Source organism: Euleptes europaea, chromosome 5, assembly GCF_029931775.1.
Source record: "Euleptes europaea isolate rEulEur1 chromosome 5, rEulEur1.hap1, whole genome shotgun sequence".
NCBI classification, from domain to species: domain Eukaryota; kingdom Metazoa; phylum Chordata; class Lepidosauria; order Squamata; family Sphaerodactylidae; genus Euleptes; species Euleptes europaea.
Genome location: NC_079316.1, coordinates 81645363 through 81663136, shown reverse-complemented (window position 1 = coordinate 81663136; position 17774 = coordinate 81645363). Strand labels below are relative to the sequence as shown.

The 17774-nt window shown below is 48.1% G+C and overlaps 1 protein-coding gene across 1 annotated transcript; it reads right to left on the bottom strand.

Moving 5' to 3' along the window:
• Positions 1–6756: 6756 nt before the first annotated feature.
• On the bottom strand, positions 6757–7645 carry FGFBP3 (fibroblast growth factor binding protein 3). The gene has a single exon (XM_056849538.1). The coding sequence runs from the start codon at positions 7525–7527 to the stop codon at positions 6757–6759; it is 771 nt and encodes a 256-aa protein (XP_056705516.1). The 5' UTR covers positions 7528–7645.
• Between the last annotated feature and the right edge of the window lie 10129 nt (positions 7646–17774).

Sequence of the window (17774 nt, the reverse complement as noted above, 5' to 3'; positions counted from 1 at the left end):
TCAGTGGAGACAGAGTTCCACTGAAAAAGCCCTGGCCCTAGTTGAGGACAGCCAGACACTCTTCGGGCCGGGGACCACCAGTAAGTTGTTATTAGCAGAGCGTTAGCAGAGCGTAAAGCTCTCTGGGGGGTGTACCAGGAGAGGTGGTCCAGCAGATACGAGAGTCCCAGACCGTGTTAAGACTTTAAAACCAGCACCTTGAACCTGATATGGTACTCCACCTGGAGTCAGTGCAGTTGGTGGAGCACTGGCTGAATGTGGGTTCTCAGCGGGGTCCCAGTAAGGACCCTCGCTACAGCATTCTGTACTAGCTGGAGTTTCCAGATCAGTCTCAAGGGCAGCCCTATGTAGAGTGAATTACAGTAATCTAGCCTGGAGGTGACCATCGCATGGATCACTATGGCTAGGTCAGGGTGGGAAAGGTAAGGCACCAGCTGCCTAGCCCAGCAGAGGTAGTAAAAGGCCGCCTTGGCTGCGGCTGCGGCCTGTGCCTCCATTGATAAGGAGACATCCAGGATCACATCGAGACTCTTGACAGCAGGGGCAGGTGTTAATTGCACACCATCAACCCAAAACTCCAGACTAGCTGGGCGAAGGGACACATGTAGATGCTAAACAACATAGGGGGAGGATCGCACCCTGCACCAAAGGATGCCGCAGTGATACTTTCTTCCCCAGCGTCACCCTCTGTCCCCAACCTTGGAGAAAGAAGCACAGCCATTGAAGGGCTGAGCCCCAGATCTCAATGATGGGGAGGCAGTGGTCTAAGAGATCATAATTGACTGTGTTGAAGGCTGCTGAAAGGTCAAATAAAATCAGCAGCCCTGACCCGCTTTGATCCAGCTGTCGACTAAGATCATCTGTGAGGGTGACCAGAACCGTCTCCATCATGTGACCAGGGCAGAAGCCTGGAAGACCCCTATAGGTTAATGATCTCCGCCAGGGGAGCCCACACCACATCCCCACCGGCTTTAACCAGCCAGGATGGGCACAGGTCTAGGAGACATGTGGTGGGCCTCACAGCTTGCAGGATCCTGTCAACATTAGCTTGGGAGAGCCAACTGAAGTGGTCCAATGTTGGACTTGAAGACAGCCAAGGGGCCTCCAGTTCATTAACTGTATCAATATGCTACAGGGGGGAAGCCAAGCGATTTCATCAATGGCTTTGGAGAGACGGCTTGCCAGTCTTCCATCAGCTCATATAAGGAACCGCCAGAGGGAATTGAATCCCCCAGAGCACTCTGGAATCCAACTGGATTCATGAGCCTCTGTGGGCTACCATAAATCTGCTCGCCGCCCAAACAGGGAAGAGGCAAAAGTCAATCCGGACCCTCAAGGTAATGTGGTCTGACCATGGTACTACTTCAGTAGATATCAGATCCACCTCTATCCCTGACTGGAAGATCAAATCCACTGTGTGGCCTGCTTGATGCGTGGGGCCCCATACAATCTGGGAGAGCCCCAGGGCTGCCATGGAGGACATCAGGTCCGAAGCCTGTGAAGATGAGGCAACATGGGCATGCACATTGAAGTCCCCCAAAACTATCAGCTTGGAAAAGTCCAAGGCCCAGCCTGCAGCCTCCTTTAGCACGCTATCCTTGGCACCCTCACACAAGACCCACACATTCAATGTCAGAAATTGCTGGAGAGGGTAGAGCCCTGAAAGAGAAAGCCTCCTGGGTATTGCCACCCCCCGGCCCATTGTCCCGGACTGATGGAGGACTGAGAACCCCTCTCTCTCCCAGGTCTCGGTCACGTAAACCAGGCCCACTCCCTGAGCTGCAATATAGTCTTGCAGGGTCACGGTTTTCTTGGCGATGGACTGGGGGCAAGGGGGGTAAGTTCTTTCAGGGCAACAGTTTCACCCTCCCACACCAAGGTCTCGGTCAAACATGCCAGGTCCACATCATGCGCTGAAATATAATTTGGCAGCTGGAGGTCTTATTATTTATGTACCTGGCATTGAACAACAGCAGTGACTGAGAACTGGCCTTGGCCCCCTCACCATTGTATCTCGGGATAGACTGGAAGGAGGCCAAGAATGTCCTTCCTTTATGTTGTCTCCTCCCACGGCCTTACCTCCCAAACCCCCCAATCACCGGGATCCCTGACCCTCTGCTGCCCCCCCCAATAAGGTACCTGCCCACTTCCATTTACCCCTGGCAGTGGCTATCCCAGATTTCACAGTAGCTACATTCTGGTTTCCCACCACATAGACTACTGTTCCCTGTAGATGCACCACCTCACTTTATAACTCCACTGACAATCCCAGTTTAAAATTTTTAAACAACACACCTATTAATCCAAATTCAATTTCCCTCCTGTCTCCTACCCCTCCATCAAATTTCTCCTTAGTATAGTTTCCATCCTCCCTCCCTTGCTAAAAACTATCTAATGGACCAATAAATATAGTACAATTTAGAGAATCTTCACCCTCAGTGATGACTAACCAACAGGCAGCATGTACCGCCATTCAGAAATGTTGTCCTTCAGAGGTATTGCCCTGTTGTTTACAGCAGCCAACTCACACAAAGCTAGGAGTTGAGGGAAACTGCTTAACATTGCTGGCTGCTTGGAGCACCAATGTTTTAGCAGAGCCCATGTACATTCTTCTCTGAGCCATGTCCTAGCTAAGGCAATTCAGTCAGGGAACACCAGAAAGATATCATATCAGCCGCTTAGTTCTCAGCCTACCCAACTTCACAAGGTGGTTGTTGTAAGGATAAAATAGAGGAAGGGGGAATCTCCCATCTCCTGGTCTAACTCTCTAACCTCTTCACCACACTGGCTCTCCAGTGTTGCAAGGATATGGAAAAGGTGAACTAGTGTTCAGCACTAGAACCACGAATAAGTGGGGAGGGAGGGCTCCTTGGTTAGCGTCCCTGTGAATTGTTTTCGTGTGTGATGCGTGTAAAGTGCCATCAAGTCGCAGCTGACTTATGGTGACCACCCCAGCGAGGGGCTTTCAAGGCAAGTGAGAAGCAGAGGTGGTTTGCCATTGCCTCCTTCTTCAGAGTCTTCCGTGGTGGCATCCGTTCCAAATACTAACGTTGCTTAGCTTCTGAGACCTGAAGAGATCTGGCTATACCATGCTGCCATCCCCCTGGCGTATAAAACAACACAAATAAAATCAGAATTTACGTCAGACAAAGCGTTTCCTTAAGAAGCAGGAATAAAATAAGAATAGTTACCCATGAGTAAAACACAATGGAACTTTGTTCCAGTTAAATACATTCGGATCAGGGCTTCTGAAATAAACTTACCAGCGGTCAGCACAAGGAGAAGGAAAACAGCAAGGCAGCCTGACCAGTGTAAGGGAGAGCTACATGTTTAGACTGATGAATAGTCTCTTTCCGAGCACGTCTCTCGTTTCGGTCTCTGGCATCTCCCCCCCCCCCTGCCCCAACAACTCCCTCACCACCAACAACTGCTCATCCCTCCTCTTTTCTGATTGTTCTGATTAGACCATTCCAGTCCCTAAGCACCCCGCGCGGGGCCTTGGAGCCAGTAGCACCCATTGTGTCCTTTGCTCGCAAGAACAAAGGAACAAGCGGATCAAAGATTGGGGGGCTCCCGCCCAAACGCGGTCATGTGACCAGCCCTCTCCAGCTTTGCAGCCATCAAACCCCCGGGGCAGACCCAGCCCTCCCTCGCTATTCATGTGGAGCCCTCAGTCGCTTAGCGACAGCTTCCAGCCGCCGCTGCCATTGTTTTATACGTTTCATGGCCACTGTTGTGAAAGTTTCCGACGTTTTAGCGGCTTCGAGGTCTTCTGTGGAGGCCTGCCCAGTACAGGCTACCCAGTGGCAGGGTTTTTAAACTGGCATGGTTTCTGAGGCGTATAATCCTGAAGGATGAGGAGCCCTTCATCCTTCGGCATTACAAGTATCACCATGCATGCTCAGCAGTGAGATTCAGTGGCGGTATAAATATGCTGAAGTATTGGAATCCATTCCTTCAGGCAAGGGTCAAACTAGGGGAAATGCTTAGGGCACATTATCCGAGTTTCCGCATCATTTCTGAGGAATCAAGACTGAACCACAACTCCTCGTTTTGAAATTGTTCACCTTTCTCTCGCCGCGACAGAGCATGCTTTTGCATGTCATGGTCCCAGAAAGTCTACTGCTGCTCTGGTTACTGGCTCATGCTTTATAACATCTCCACCCCGTTCCCATTTTTGCCTCCTTTAATATCGTAGGCTTCTTAGAAAATTATACTGAAATTCCTCAAGCGGAATAATCCGAATCTAGGGCTCCTTTGATATTTTCTAAAGAAAGATCAACTGCTCATTTACTTATGGCTTAGAACAACACCCTTTCCAAGTTATCCTCTTCTCACTGGAATGTCTTCATTAAAAATTCAGACATTGGCATATATGTGCAGAGGCCTGCCAGGAATCCTAAATTTGCCCCGATAAAGGCCTGGTTTTTTTTTTTTATGTGAGGCAAGCACTGGCACAGGCAGTCTAATCCAGGAACTCTGTACCACATGATTTACCTGCATATGCAAACTGGGCCCAAACCTTAACCCTGAACACTAGTTCTGGTGCTAAACCCTTAAACTATTGGAATATGCCTCAGGATAGAATCTTTTCAGGGGCAAAATTAAAAATGTTACTGCTAGCTTTCAGACTAGCCTGATCTCAGATTTCAGAAGCTAAGCAGGGTCAGCCCTGGTTAGTATTTGGATGGGAGACCACCAAGGAAGACCAGGGTTGCTGTGCAGAGGAAGGCCCTGGGAAACCACCTCTTTTAGTCTCTTGCCATGAAAACCCCCAAAAGGGGTCGCCATAAGTCAGCTGCGACTTGACGGCACTTTACACACACAGCTCTCATTTGAGAGTAACTTGCATTTCTTGAGAAGGAGTAGGGCTGCCAACCTCCAGGTATTAGCTGGAGATCTCCAGCTATTACAACTGATCTCCAGCCGATAGAGATCAGTTCACCTGGAGAAAAATGGCCACTTTGGCAACTGGACTCTATGGCATTAAAGTCCCTCCCTTCCCCAAACCCCGCCCTCCTCAGGCTCCACCCAAAAAAACCTCCCACCAATGGCGAAGAGGGACCTGGAAACCCTAAGAAGGAGCCATGCATAATATGGAGAGGGACAAGTTATGACAAACAGTGATAACCTTGTGCTGCATTATTGGTGTGCAAAGGTGTGTGGCAGCAAGAGGACCACCACAAGCTCAGGTTTTTAAAAAGTTACACTAGCCTGGAGATTAAATTGTTGACATGGGCTTGGATCTGATGCAGCACAAAAAGAGCTGCACTGCATGAATTTCCTGTGGACTTTCAGGGAAATTGTTGGGGTTGGGGGGTGCAGTAAGAGAAAGGGACCAGTGAAAACTGCCCTCCCTCTCTTCTGAGAGTAGAATTGCCTACCATGAGCCGAAAGGGAGCTAAGATCCAGGCCATGGTTATAAATGCAATTTCTCATAAATGTGATTCAACCTGTGTGATATGACATTTTGACTCATTGTGTTGGGAAGAAAAAAAAGTTCATTTGCCTGAGACTGGGAGAAGAATGTGCATATTCCCATTGGAGCTGTGGAAAAAACTCTTCAGTAAGCATCTCTTAGAGACTCACAATGCAAGCAACACAGCACATAGAAAGCGATAGCTTATGGTGACACTTCTATTGGCCCATAAATACTGACTGTTCAGCTCTTTCAAAAGTTTAACAATAGGCTGGTACATAAACTAAGTCAAGACTGTATCAATAGCCAGATTCATTAGGATGGATGGCTGCAGACTGAACTCCAAATGGAGGAGAGTGTTGGGGGTTGGGGGGAGAAATCCATTGTTGATCTAGGATTGAGTAGGTTCTGTAGACGTACATGTGTCATAATGGTTAATACTCCATCCATCTCCCTTAAAGGTTCCTTATGCCAACATAATGGGTTGGATCTAAATAGTTGTGAGTGGAGCTCTGCTTAGGGAATGGAATCTTCTCCCCTCCAGTCCAACAAATACCCCAGTACACTGCCTCGAGCATAGCCAAAGCACAGAGTTGGGCATGATTTAGAGGCCTGTAGTGGGAGAGGGGAATTATCAAAAATGCTCCCTCTTCAACCGGTGGAAATGCCCTTCTGCTGATGCAAAACAAACACTGGATCTAACCCAATATAAGGCATCTTGAATGCATCACCCTTGACCAGCACTAAGACTGTAACAGCTGAATGAAATAACAGTCACGGGTTGCTGTAAAAGAACTTCATTTATTATTATTAATATAATCATGTTCAGTAGCATCTACACCACCATGAACTCATACAAATGTTAGATATCTTCTAGGTACAGAATGAAGAACATCACATATGATTCAAACAGGATAATCCCAAATACCATTTATTGACAAACCATTAAGCTACCTGATCATGGATAAGGAAGAAATGTCTGACACAGCCGAGCAACTGCCTTGTAGCTTGAGATGAACTTGCAAAGAAAGAGGGATGTTAATGCATAACCTCTCATGCAAAAAAGGGGGGGGGGTTCCAGATCCTATCCTCTCAGTTAGCAACTGCTACTGGGTTAATAGGAATGAGTAAATACTATACCCTATAAAGCCCCATAGCTGCACACTGCCCCCCCACAAGTACTGTTCCACATTTTTTGCCACGTTCTGTTGCACTCAAGAACTCAATTCTTCTCTTTGTTTTGATTTCGCTGCAAATACCCCCCTCTGCCTTCCTCTCTAACTAGTCTCTCTGCTGTACACTCTTAGCCCCACCTTCCTACCCTGCGGCCTCATCATTCAGCCGTTCCAAAAATTCACAAAGAAGGCACACATTGCGTACCACTTCTCTTCGCAGTAAATTGCTGCCACGTCGACCTTTGTGGGCCATATACTGCGTTCCACGCCTGCTGTACCCCCCCTGCTGGATGGGTGGGTTGGAGCCACTGAGGGGCCGGGAGTGACCTTCTTTCCCCCTTTGCTGCGCTTGTCCTGGGCGTCTGCCTTTCCTGAGCTAGTGACCACCCTAGCCCGGGATGTCTGAGGTGGTTTCTGTGGTACTGGCAAGTCCTTAGCACGGGCCTTTCCCTTGGATCTGCCTTTAGCAGTGCTGTCAGCCAGCGGGACTGCTGTGGTCAGAGTCGGGGGTACTAGGTGCAGCTCTGCCTCTGATGCCCCTTTCTTGCTACTACAAAGCCGGGATTTGAGTGGGCTGCTGTCCTGGCAGGGGTGGTGCTTTCTGCGGAGCTTGCCCAGGATCTGCTTCCAAAACTGACGGCCTTTGGAGCTGTAGGCAGCACACAATTCTGGCTGGCCCCGGTAGATGCATTGCTGCCCCGGGCCACTGTCCTCTCCCAGCTGGTGGCAGCTAAGGTGGATCTCAGTGACTTCTTCCCCTGTGATCAGCTGCCAGCTGCACAGATGTTTGTCACGAGTGGAGAACTGTCCGTTCTGTGCCCAGGGAGAGGACGGCTTGGCTTTTTCACTGTTCTCTTTGCCTTTCCTGCCGGCAGCACATTCCAGGCAGCCCAGGAACAGCAAGGTGAGAAGAAGGGTTCGGGGGAGCCTCATCTCCTGAAGTCAGTGGATCTGTTGCCTTTTGTATTTAAAGAACATCAGTCATAAAATCCTAGCTGAAGGTCACTGTACATTCCCCAAGTCCTAAGGAAACAGATACTGGTAAGCAGTGAACAAAACAGCACGTAAGCAAATCAATACCTCATTGCAAGCAATACTTCTGACATAAATGCATTACCCTTCAATAGCGGGAAAATGCCCGGAAAGAGCAATCTTGATTTCTAGGAAGCAATTGCTACCTATCTTATGCAGGTGGAACAGGCACACTTTAACTTGATTGTTGTATTCATAACAACAGCCGTGGATCCCCGTTGCTACTATACATTAATGCAAACTTTTAACTATTCCACAGCTACCAAAACAACTCATCTACATCATCTTTTAATTGTAGACAGATTATTTTTAAGTTGCATTCTTAACTAGAAAAGGCATTATGTTTCTTCATCCTATACAGAAGCTTAGTGCTACAATGTGGAACTGCAGAACGCACAGGGCATTAACAACTTGAAAGTAAATGCCCAAATATAGCACCATTTATGTTGGCAAGCAGATTTATTTCTGAAATACCTGAAGTATTATAACAAGGTTCCTTTAAAGTCTTTTATGTTGCCACAGTTCCCTTTCTTTCACTCTTTCTCTCTTAACAAAGACAGTGCCATCCAGTAATCTCGGACCTATTTTTTCCATTTTTCTTTCGTGCCTTTCATGAGTACAAAACACTTGTTCCAATTTGTACTTCTATTAAAGCTTTGGCAAGCTGTTGATAAATAGGGATGCAAAGTTACTGGCAACGTGATGAGAGAACGAACTTCTTCCTTCTTTCGCAGTATTCAAGAGACTGCATGGCCAGAATCTCCACACTCATCCCAAACCAAATTACGTTTTCCCACTGTTGAATTTATTTGCTCTCCCTTTCCCTTCTTTCTAGTTACACTTACCTTTGGGCCGTGAGAGGAAGAGTATGCTACAGGGGGGAAGCCAAGCCCGCGTGTAGGATTAGCCTCTGTTAGAGGGATGTACAGAGCATGCATGTGTTATCAACAGCCCAGGAGGGGCCAAGCCACAGCCTATGCCCCTCCCCAGTCTCGTGCATGCAAACACACACATACGCTTACCCACACAGAGAACAACAGGAGGCGCTTGAAAGAACAAACCTCCAGCAATACGGTGCTGGGCAGCATAATGAGTTGTTAAGCAGATGGGATTCTCCCTCACTTGTTGAAATTGCTACTGCAGGGGGGTTAGACAAGGTTGCCTTCTAGCTCCTTTATTGTTTAACTTATATTTGAATGGTTTAGCAGCGAATTTTCAAGAGGTTTGTCACCCACCAAAGCTAGCAAACCATAGTATTCCAATCTTGCTTTATGCTGACAAAGCCGTTCTTTTGTTTTGTACAAGCGTTGGATTGCAAAGATCATTACAATTTTTTTCCCCTGAGTATTGCTTTAGGGAAGGTCTTCCAATAAATCACCATAAATCAAAGATTATGATCTTCTTTAAGAAGAGAAAACTGCCCTCTTTCTGTAGGGTAATAGATGGCATTGTTGTTGATCGAGTTAAGGAGTTTGTTTATCTTGGTATTCTCTTTTCTTATAATCTGAGCTGGAACTTCCACCAAAAGGCTGTATCGAATAAAAAATTAAATCTGGTGTTGGGGCAAGTGTTAATTATTTTTATACCAAAGGTGGAAAATATATCCCTGGAGCTATTAAAGTTTATAATCTAAAAATTATTCCAATTATTCTTTTTGGTGCTGCTATTTGGATAACTGCTGTTGATGAGTCTATATAGACCGTCCTTTGCTTCAGTTTTTATGGAGGTTGTTAAATGCTTCTCGGTGTGTCCCTGGTGTTATCCTTTGTTCCCAGTTTGGCCAACTGTCTCTTGAAGCAAGGACATGTTTGTTTGTCTTTAAGCTACAATTTAGGCTGGGTTTTTTTTTTTTTTTTAGCACTGAGAGATATCTAGTTTTTGTTTTTTTTGTTTTTTGAGGCATGGCTCGTATAGATCCTCATGCAAAAATATGTTTATGAGAAATTGTCATTGATGGGCATATATCATAGGATAGAAGAGATCCTGGGAAATCAGAGGCCTTCTCTGAAATAAAAAAGCATATTAAAGGGATTATGGTAGCGCATGGTTTCGTGCTCATTGGTTTGCTCATCTCAGTTTTTTGGAATTCCTCCCTCATGTTGCTTGCCTGCTTATACCTATTTCTTGACAACTCCTAGTTTCTTAAGAGCTTTTTCTCTTGCTAGACTGAATGCTAACCCTTCTATGGTTATGCAAGGTAGATACATGAACCTACCTTATTCGGAAAGGACCTGCCAGTGTTCTTCTGGTTCTGTTGCTTGTCTAGTACACGTGCTCCTGGAATGTCATTTTTATGAGGATCTAAGGTAAAAATATATTATTCCTCTTTGTTAGAAGAGATTGGATTAGTAACTCCGTGTCTGAGCTAATACCATACCCTATTTATTAAGTGACAGCGATCCTAAGGTTCCATTGGCTGTGGCAAAAGTTATCTCAGCCCTTATATCCCTTAAACAATAGATTTAGAATTATGCTGCTCAAAATTTATGAATCAAGGAGCTAGGAAGGAAAGGGAGGGAGGGAGGAAGGAAGGAAATTGCCACTGCTTGCCTTACTTTATTTAGTTGCATTTTTCCCCTCCCTTTTATTTTAATTTTTGGCCTATTATTAAAGCAAATGAGAGGTGCAAGAACAACATTTTATGGCATTGTATTTATTTATTGTGCCAATAGATGCTGAGCCATACCAACACACACACGCCCATGTCATACATCAGCTAGGGTTCTGTCCTGCACCAAAGGAACACACTCCTCACCCCCAGTCTGAATTGCTGCCAGCGAGTGACCCACCAAAACCTGGGGTGAGTCCACCTAGTTCCAAAAACCACGTAGTTCTGGGGAAAGCTGAGAGTATCGTGGTGACTGTTATATGATGTCACTTCTGGGTACGTAATAAAAAAATGATGCTGTGGCATCACAGCAATACCACTTTGCCCCAAATTTTGCTCTCACTCCTTCCCCAAGCAGCAGTGGGAGCTTAGAGCTCTGAGGGCAGGAGGTAGGGTTGCCAACCTCCAGGTACTTGACAACCAAACCGTAGCACTGTGGCTAAAGAAATCCACTTAAGGAACTATATTACAGACCACCTTTATAGCGTTTCTAAACAAAACTGTATTTATGTTCCAAATGTGTGGCTATTTCTAAATAACCAATATCTGTATGAGAACAAATAGGAGAATCCCCAAACTGAGGGTTCTACATATATAGAGATTACAGTCACATATATCATTTTTTTCAATACAATAATCACAGCTAATAGCTGATATTACAGATAACAGTATCCAAATATAAGGACTGAGCCTACAGTGCTTATAGGCTGTAGAAGTGGGCTAGAACTAATAAAATGCACTTCAACAAAGACAAATGTAAAGTTCTGCATTTAGGTAGGAAAAATCAAATGCATAATCATAGGATGGGGGAGACTTGTCTGAGCAGCAGTGTGTGTGAAAAGGATCTTGGGGTCTTAGTAGACCGAACACTGAACATGAGTCAGCAGTGTGATGCGGTAGCTAAAAAGGCAAATGCGGTCTTGGGCTGCATCAACAGAAGTATAGTGTCCAGATCACACAAAGTGATGGTATCACTTTACTCTGCTCTGGTTAGACCTCACCTAGAGTACTGTGTTCAGTTTTGGGCACCACAGTTTAAGAAAGATGTAGACAAGCTGGAACGTGTCCAGAGGAGGGCAACAAAGATGGTGAGGGGTCTGGAGACCAAGTCCTATGAGGAAAGGTTGAAGGAGCTGGGTATGTTTAGCCTGAGAGGGGATATGATAACCATGTTCAAATACTTGAGGGGCTGTCATATAGAGAATGGTGCTGAGTTGTTTTCTGTTGCCCAAGAAGGTCGGACCAGAACCAACGGGTTGAAATTAAATCAAAAGAGTTTCCGTCTAGACATTAGAAAGAATTTTCTAACAGTCAGAGCGGTTCCTCAGTGGAACAGGCTTCCTCAGGAGGTGGTAAGCTCTTCTCCCTGGAGGTTTTTAAGAAGAGGTTAGATGGCCATCTGTCAGCAATGCTGATTCTGTGACCTTAGACAGATGATGAGAGGGAGGGCATCTTGGCCATCTTCTGGTCACTAGGTGTGGGGGGGAGGTAGTTGTGAATTTCCTGCATTGTGCAGGGGGTTGGACTTGATGACTCTGATGGTCCCTTCCAACTCTATGATTCTAACTAAAATGAGTGGCAAGAAGGGCACCTGGTATAAAGCCCATTTCACGGTTAGGTTTCTTCAGTCGCCAATGATTAGTGATGAAGCCGCCAGTCAGGCTGTGCACTGAGAGAAGCACTTAATTTCAGAAGCCCGATGTGTAAGTTCTACAAAGATAAAATTTGCTAAGTACAAAACTCATACAGAGGCAAATTAAATAACATTAGAATAAACCAATAACCTACCACATCTCTGATACAAGGTGCTCAAATGTGTAATCCCTGGACTGACAACTAGTTGGTCTCTCGGGTACCAACACAAAACACAGTTCCAGAAATAGCTGGAAACAGGTGCGATCGTTTAACCTCTTAAAGGTGTTGTGTGTTAAGTGCCGTCAAGTCGCTTCCGACTCATGGCGACCCTATGAATGAAAGTCCTCCAAAATGGAAAAGTTGAGGGCAGCAGGAAAAGAGGAAGACCCAACAAGAGATGGGTTGACGCAATAAAGGAAGCCACAGCCTTCAATTTGCAAGATCTGAGCAAGGCTGTCAAAGATAGGACATTTTGGAGGACTCTTAAAGGTACGGTTAAAGAAAGCAGGACAGATCTAGAGAAAAGTTAAGACCCATAGGGGCTAAGGTCTTAAACATAAAAATAAACCTGGCCTCTTGTTGAACCAAGACTTTCTCTATGTCTTGTGTTACATAGTATTTTTTCTGGTAAACCCAGATCACAAAAAATTGTATGTCAGAGTCCGAGTGTTTAAGTGTTTTAAAGTGTTGCTGTTGTGGGTCTGTCAGGACTAGATGGGAGTGAGGACTCATCAGAGGAAGAGGGGCCCTGTGTAGCCAGCCCAGAGCCACCAGAAGGCAGTCAGCAAGGGACTGAGGCTCAGACAGAGCTGGGCGAGGAAGCATGGCCTCCCCTCAGTCCTGAGTCAGCCGAGTCACCCCTACCCCTGAGCCAGCAGACAAAAGGCAAGCAGTGGTGGCCAGCCCTTCCAGCTCACCTATGCAGCAACGTAGGAGGAGACTGCAAACGGAGTTGAGAGACAGAAGACGCAGTGCACGCCTCCAGAGCAGAAAGCAGCTGTTTGCCAATAGTGGAGATGAATTGTTGCAGGATTCTGACTGAATTAATGGGAGCCAAGTCTAAAAGACTCTCAAGTGAATCTGTCGGGCGTGGCTGCAAGGAGTACAGCAATCACTTGCCTAACGCCACTCTGCTGCCTGGAATTCTAACCTTAGCTTGATTAATAGTGCTTGTTAACCCTTAATAGCTGACCTTGGACTGAAAGACTCTGACTCCTGGAACCCTCCTTGCTCTTTGCTTCCAAGAGGCTGCAACCTGCCACCCGGCATCTGCTAATCAGTACAGTTGCACAAGAGGGGCTTCTAAGACTTGATTGAGGATACGGGAGCGGTGCTCACCAATATGATATTTTATGGGGCAGGTAGTCTTACTCACAAAGCGCAAAACAATGGGGCGCAGGCTGACCCTGTGGCTATACCTTTAATCTGTAAAAAAAAATACGTTCCTGAAACTGAAAAAAATTGTGGTCAAAAACTAAATCCAGTAAATCTAATGGAAAATGGGTGAGAGAAAAGGGGGGAGTTCTAGAATCTAACAGATCAGAAATGATTGCACTGTTTTCCTCTAACGGCACATTTGTATATAGTGCCGAAACATCCATAGTTGCCAGGATGCTACTTTCAGGAACTGAAAGGTTCTCCACAGTTTGCATGAAGTGCCATGTGTCTAATATATAGGAAACAGTGTTTCCATTAGAGGGCACCCATGAATGCTCAGCTAGGGTTGCCAACCTCCAGGTACTAGGTGGAGATCTCCTGCTATTACAACTGATCTCCAGCCAATAGACATCAGTTCACCTGGAGAAAATGGCCGCTTTGGCCATTGGACTCTATGGCATTGAAGTCCCTCCCCTCCCCAAACCCTGCCCTACTCAGGCTCTGTCCCAAAAACCTCCCGCTGGTGGTGAAGAGGGACCTGGCAACCCTAGTGGGAGGTGTTCCACCATAGCAGGAGACCTGGCATGCCTAGTTCTGAAGCAAAATCAAAAGGGCTAGAACCTTTCTTCCTTGCTGTGCTGGCTTTCTTGAGTATACTGTATAAAGGAATACAGAAACATGTTATCTATAAACCTGCATTCCACACTATGTGCCTGCATTCCACACTGTATACCTGCATTCCACACTATATACCTGCATTCCACACTAAGCATGCAGTTGAGCTCTCGATTATTCCATAGCAAGGCCCACCAAGTGGTCATGAGGACCTTATGCTTGGGTCACTAGGCAGTTGGAGATTGCTACTGAGGTCACTGAACCAAGGGACTGATGAATTCTAGACTTCAGGATGGAATCCAACAAAGTCAACAGGTCTATTTTCTTGCAGAAGACAATTGCATAATTAGAAATCTCCTGATAGTTGCTAAACTGATGCTGGGATGAAAGGGAGTAAAAGGTAAAGATAGTCCCCTGTGCAAGCACCAGGTCATTACTGACTAGGGCTGCCAGGTCCCCCCTCTCCTCCGGCAGGAGGCTATTCTGCTAATATTGGGAATGTGCGTGTGTGTGTGCACACGTGCACTGACGCATGCGTCACTTCCGGTCTAGAACCAAAAGTGCCGCCTTGCAAGGGGCCTTATGCCTCTTAGTTTGAGTGGTAAAGCGACCCTTTACCACTCAAACTAAGAGGCATAAGGCCCCTCGCGAGGCAGAACTTCCAGTTCTAAACCGCAAGTGACGCGAGTGGTATCTATGCGCACGTGCACATTTGCCCGCCGACCCTCAGGTGGTCAGCGGGCAGAGGGGTAAATTGCCGGGGGTTTCCCTGCCACCAGCAGGCACCTGGTTACGGGGTGGTTTGCCATTGACTTCTTCACTCGTCTACGCTTTACCCCCAGCAAGCTGGGTATTCATTTTACCAACCTCGGAAGGATGGAAGCCTGAGTCAATCTTGAGCCGGCGACCTGAAACCAACTTCTGTTGAGATCAGACTCAGGTCATGAGCAGAGCTTTTGATTGCAGCACTGTAGTTTACCACTCTGCGCCACAGGGCACACCAAAATATACAGACTAACAACGCTGTGAAAATATCCTACACATATTGCATATGGCTATATTTCATCCCCAAGCCAAATCCCAGTGTATCACAGACATCATAGTGTTTCACAGTATTAAAAGATCCAGAGCTTGAAAACATTTTGACTTGACCAGAAGGCTTATCGCACCCAGTCCAGGAAACGTGTGGAAAACACCTTAAAAGAGTTTGTCCTGGATGCGAGTTCCAATTTCCCCCCTGCACTCCTGCCCGTTCTAACGTCTCTGAAATGTCTGCTTTCAGAGCGCACCTCCAATAAAATAGTGCGCACACAAGAGAGAGGGGGGCGTGGAGGGAGCAACACGTAATCATGATGTTACTTGGGTTCCCCTCCACCTCTCCCCCTTGGCATTTTGGTGCACCTGTGTGGGATCGTCAGTGCAACGGGAAGATAGGACGATGGGCTCACGTTTCCCCCCGACGCCTCTAGTTCTCTTGGGCATACAAACCACACACAGAACTCTCTAATCAGATTGCATTGTAACCGACTAGTGAAACTAATGGGGAGGGGGGGAGTGTGCCCTAGAAGTCGGGTGGTTGGGAAAACAGAGGGGTCTTGCAATCAATTGGGACCCAGAAGCAGAATACGGAAAGTCCTTCTGCCTAGAGATTGGGGAGGGGGGTGCACTAGAAGTTATCATGGTTTAAATAAAAGGGGGGAGTGTGCAAGCGTACACGTTTATTTCTCCAGTTATCAGAGGCTGCCAGGAATGCTCGCTGTGGTGGTTTGGAGGTTAAGAAAGGGATTTTCCCCCCTCCAAAAACATGAAATTCCCATTGAGGCTAGGTGGTGTCGTTAATCAGCCTGAACTCTCCTCGGAAGAAGAGGAGGAAGGTGTGGCAGAGCAGGGTGATGCACCTGTGGAAGTCTTACCAGGGCGACTGGACCGTAGCTCTGAGCCAGCAAAGACGACAGATGCAGAAGAAGGTGGTGCATATTGGCAAGGAGCAGAGGAACAGAGAAGATTATCACCTCCAGACCCACCCAGCCCAGTTAGCCGGCAAAGATCAAAGGTTCGGCTCAGTTTGCAGGAGAGGCGTCGAAGTGCGACATTACAAGCACTTGGTCGTAAGTTTACAAGAACTGACACCAGCGAGTGATGCAGAACAGCTGGGCCTGGAAGGGAGTGCTGAGCAACAGCCATAAATCTTGGGCGGTCAAGTCATTCATTGTGGGAACAACTTTGCTACCGTATATACCCATGTATAAGCCGACCCGCGTATAAGCCGAGGTGCCTAATTTCTCCCCAAAAATGGGGAAAAATTAGGCACCCGCATATAAGCCGAGGGTCGGCTTATAACCCCTCCCCCCCGCAGGCTTACCTGACAGGGCTCTCCAGCGGTGAGGGTCTGGCGGCGGCGCGGCCCGGGGGAACCTGGGCAGCCTTCCTGCGGCTGCAGGAGGCTGCCCCAGGCCGCTCCCGGCGGGAGGAAGCGGCGGCGAGGCCCAGGGGGACCCGGAGCAGCCTTCCTGCGGCTGCAGAAGGCTGCCCAAGGCCCCTCCCGCCCAGGAAAAATGGCGGGGGGGCGGGAAGGGCCGGGGCAGCCATCCTGTGGCTGTAGGAGGCTGCCCAAGGCCCCTCCCGCCCAGGAAAAATGGCGGGGGGGGCGGGAAGGGCCGGGGCAGCCATCCTGCGGCTGCAGGAGGCTGCCCAAGGCCCCTCCCGCCCGGGAAAAATGGCGGGGGGGGGGCGGGAAGGGCCGGGGCAGCCATCCTGCGGCTGCAGGAGGCTGCCCAAGGCCCCTCCCGCCCGGGAAAAATGGCGAGGGGGGCGGGAAGGGCCGGGGCAGCCATCCTGCGGCTGCAGGAGGCTGCCCAAGGCCCCTCCCGCCCAGGAAAAATGGCGGGGGGGGCGGGAAGGGCCGGGGCAGCCATCCTGCGGCTGCAGGAGGCTGCCCAAGGCCGCTCCCGGCGGCAGGAAGCGGCACGGGCCCGGCGGCGGCGGCGGTAAGTTTCCCTCCTCCCTCCTCCCTCCCCCCGTATTGACCCGCGTATAAGCCGAGGCCGGCTTTTTCTGCCAATTTTTGGGGCTGAAAAACTCGGCTTATACGCGAATATATACGGTAATTAATGCAAGCTCTGCTGCTCGTGCTGAGATCTCTGTGCACAGTATTATCTTGCTTAGGTGCCAGCTACCCACTCTTGCCCTTCCGGCATCCCTGCAGAACCTGGGAGGACCGAGCCTAGACCTTGAAGAAAAGGAACTCGTGCTGGTGAGTGAACCTGTTCCTTGTTTAGAGGGCTGCCTTGGTTACGCACTCAGTCCGCCCACGCTACCGGGAAGAGTAAACCGCGACAGGCTCTGCTCCCCCCAGTATCCTCCATTGCTGGGAGTGGGTCAGAGGCCAAGCACCTCAGCCTGGTCCCTGCCTGTACGCAACAGGTAGAGAGCAGACAATTCCCCAATGTGATTGGGGGAGTGCACAGCTGAAAGGAGCCGTGTGCAGCTGAAATGGTCCCATCTGGGATCCAGTAGCCTGCTCTCTTCCACCCTCTCCTGTTCATCTCAATGAACAAGCCTCCCTTTGTCCCAAAGGTAGCAAAAGCAGATGGTGATAAAAAAAAAATGGAGGACGCAAGCAAATAAAAGAGGAGAGACAACAAGATTGACCAGAGGGGGAGGGGAGGTGTGACCAGGAGGGGAGGAGTCAGAGGCAGCTGGGGAAAGTGGGCATGGGCAGAGGGAAGGGTCCTCAAAGCATCTGAGAGTTATCGCACCCAAGGCTAGAACGTTATGGGAACGGGGTAAGTTTTTAAATCGGCACAAAACTGTTTTGGGACATTGCAGGCTTATATGCTTCCAAAACGGTTTCATGACCAAAACGGGAAAATGTGGTGCGGGGGTGGGGGGTGGGGTGGGGAAGGAATGTTTT

What these genes read in the sequence shown, in the direction of transcription:
- FGFBP3 (XM_056849538.1), bottom strand. Translation starts at nt 7,527, where the DNA reads ATGAGGCTCCCCCGAACCCTTCTTCTCACCTTGCTGTTCCTGGGCTGC.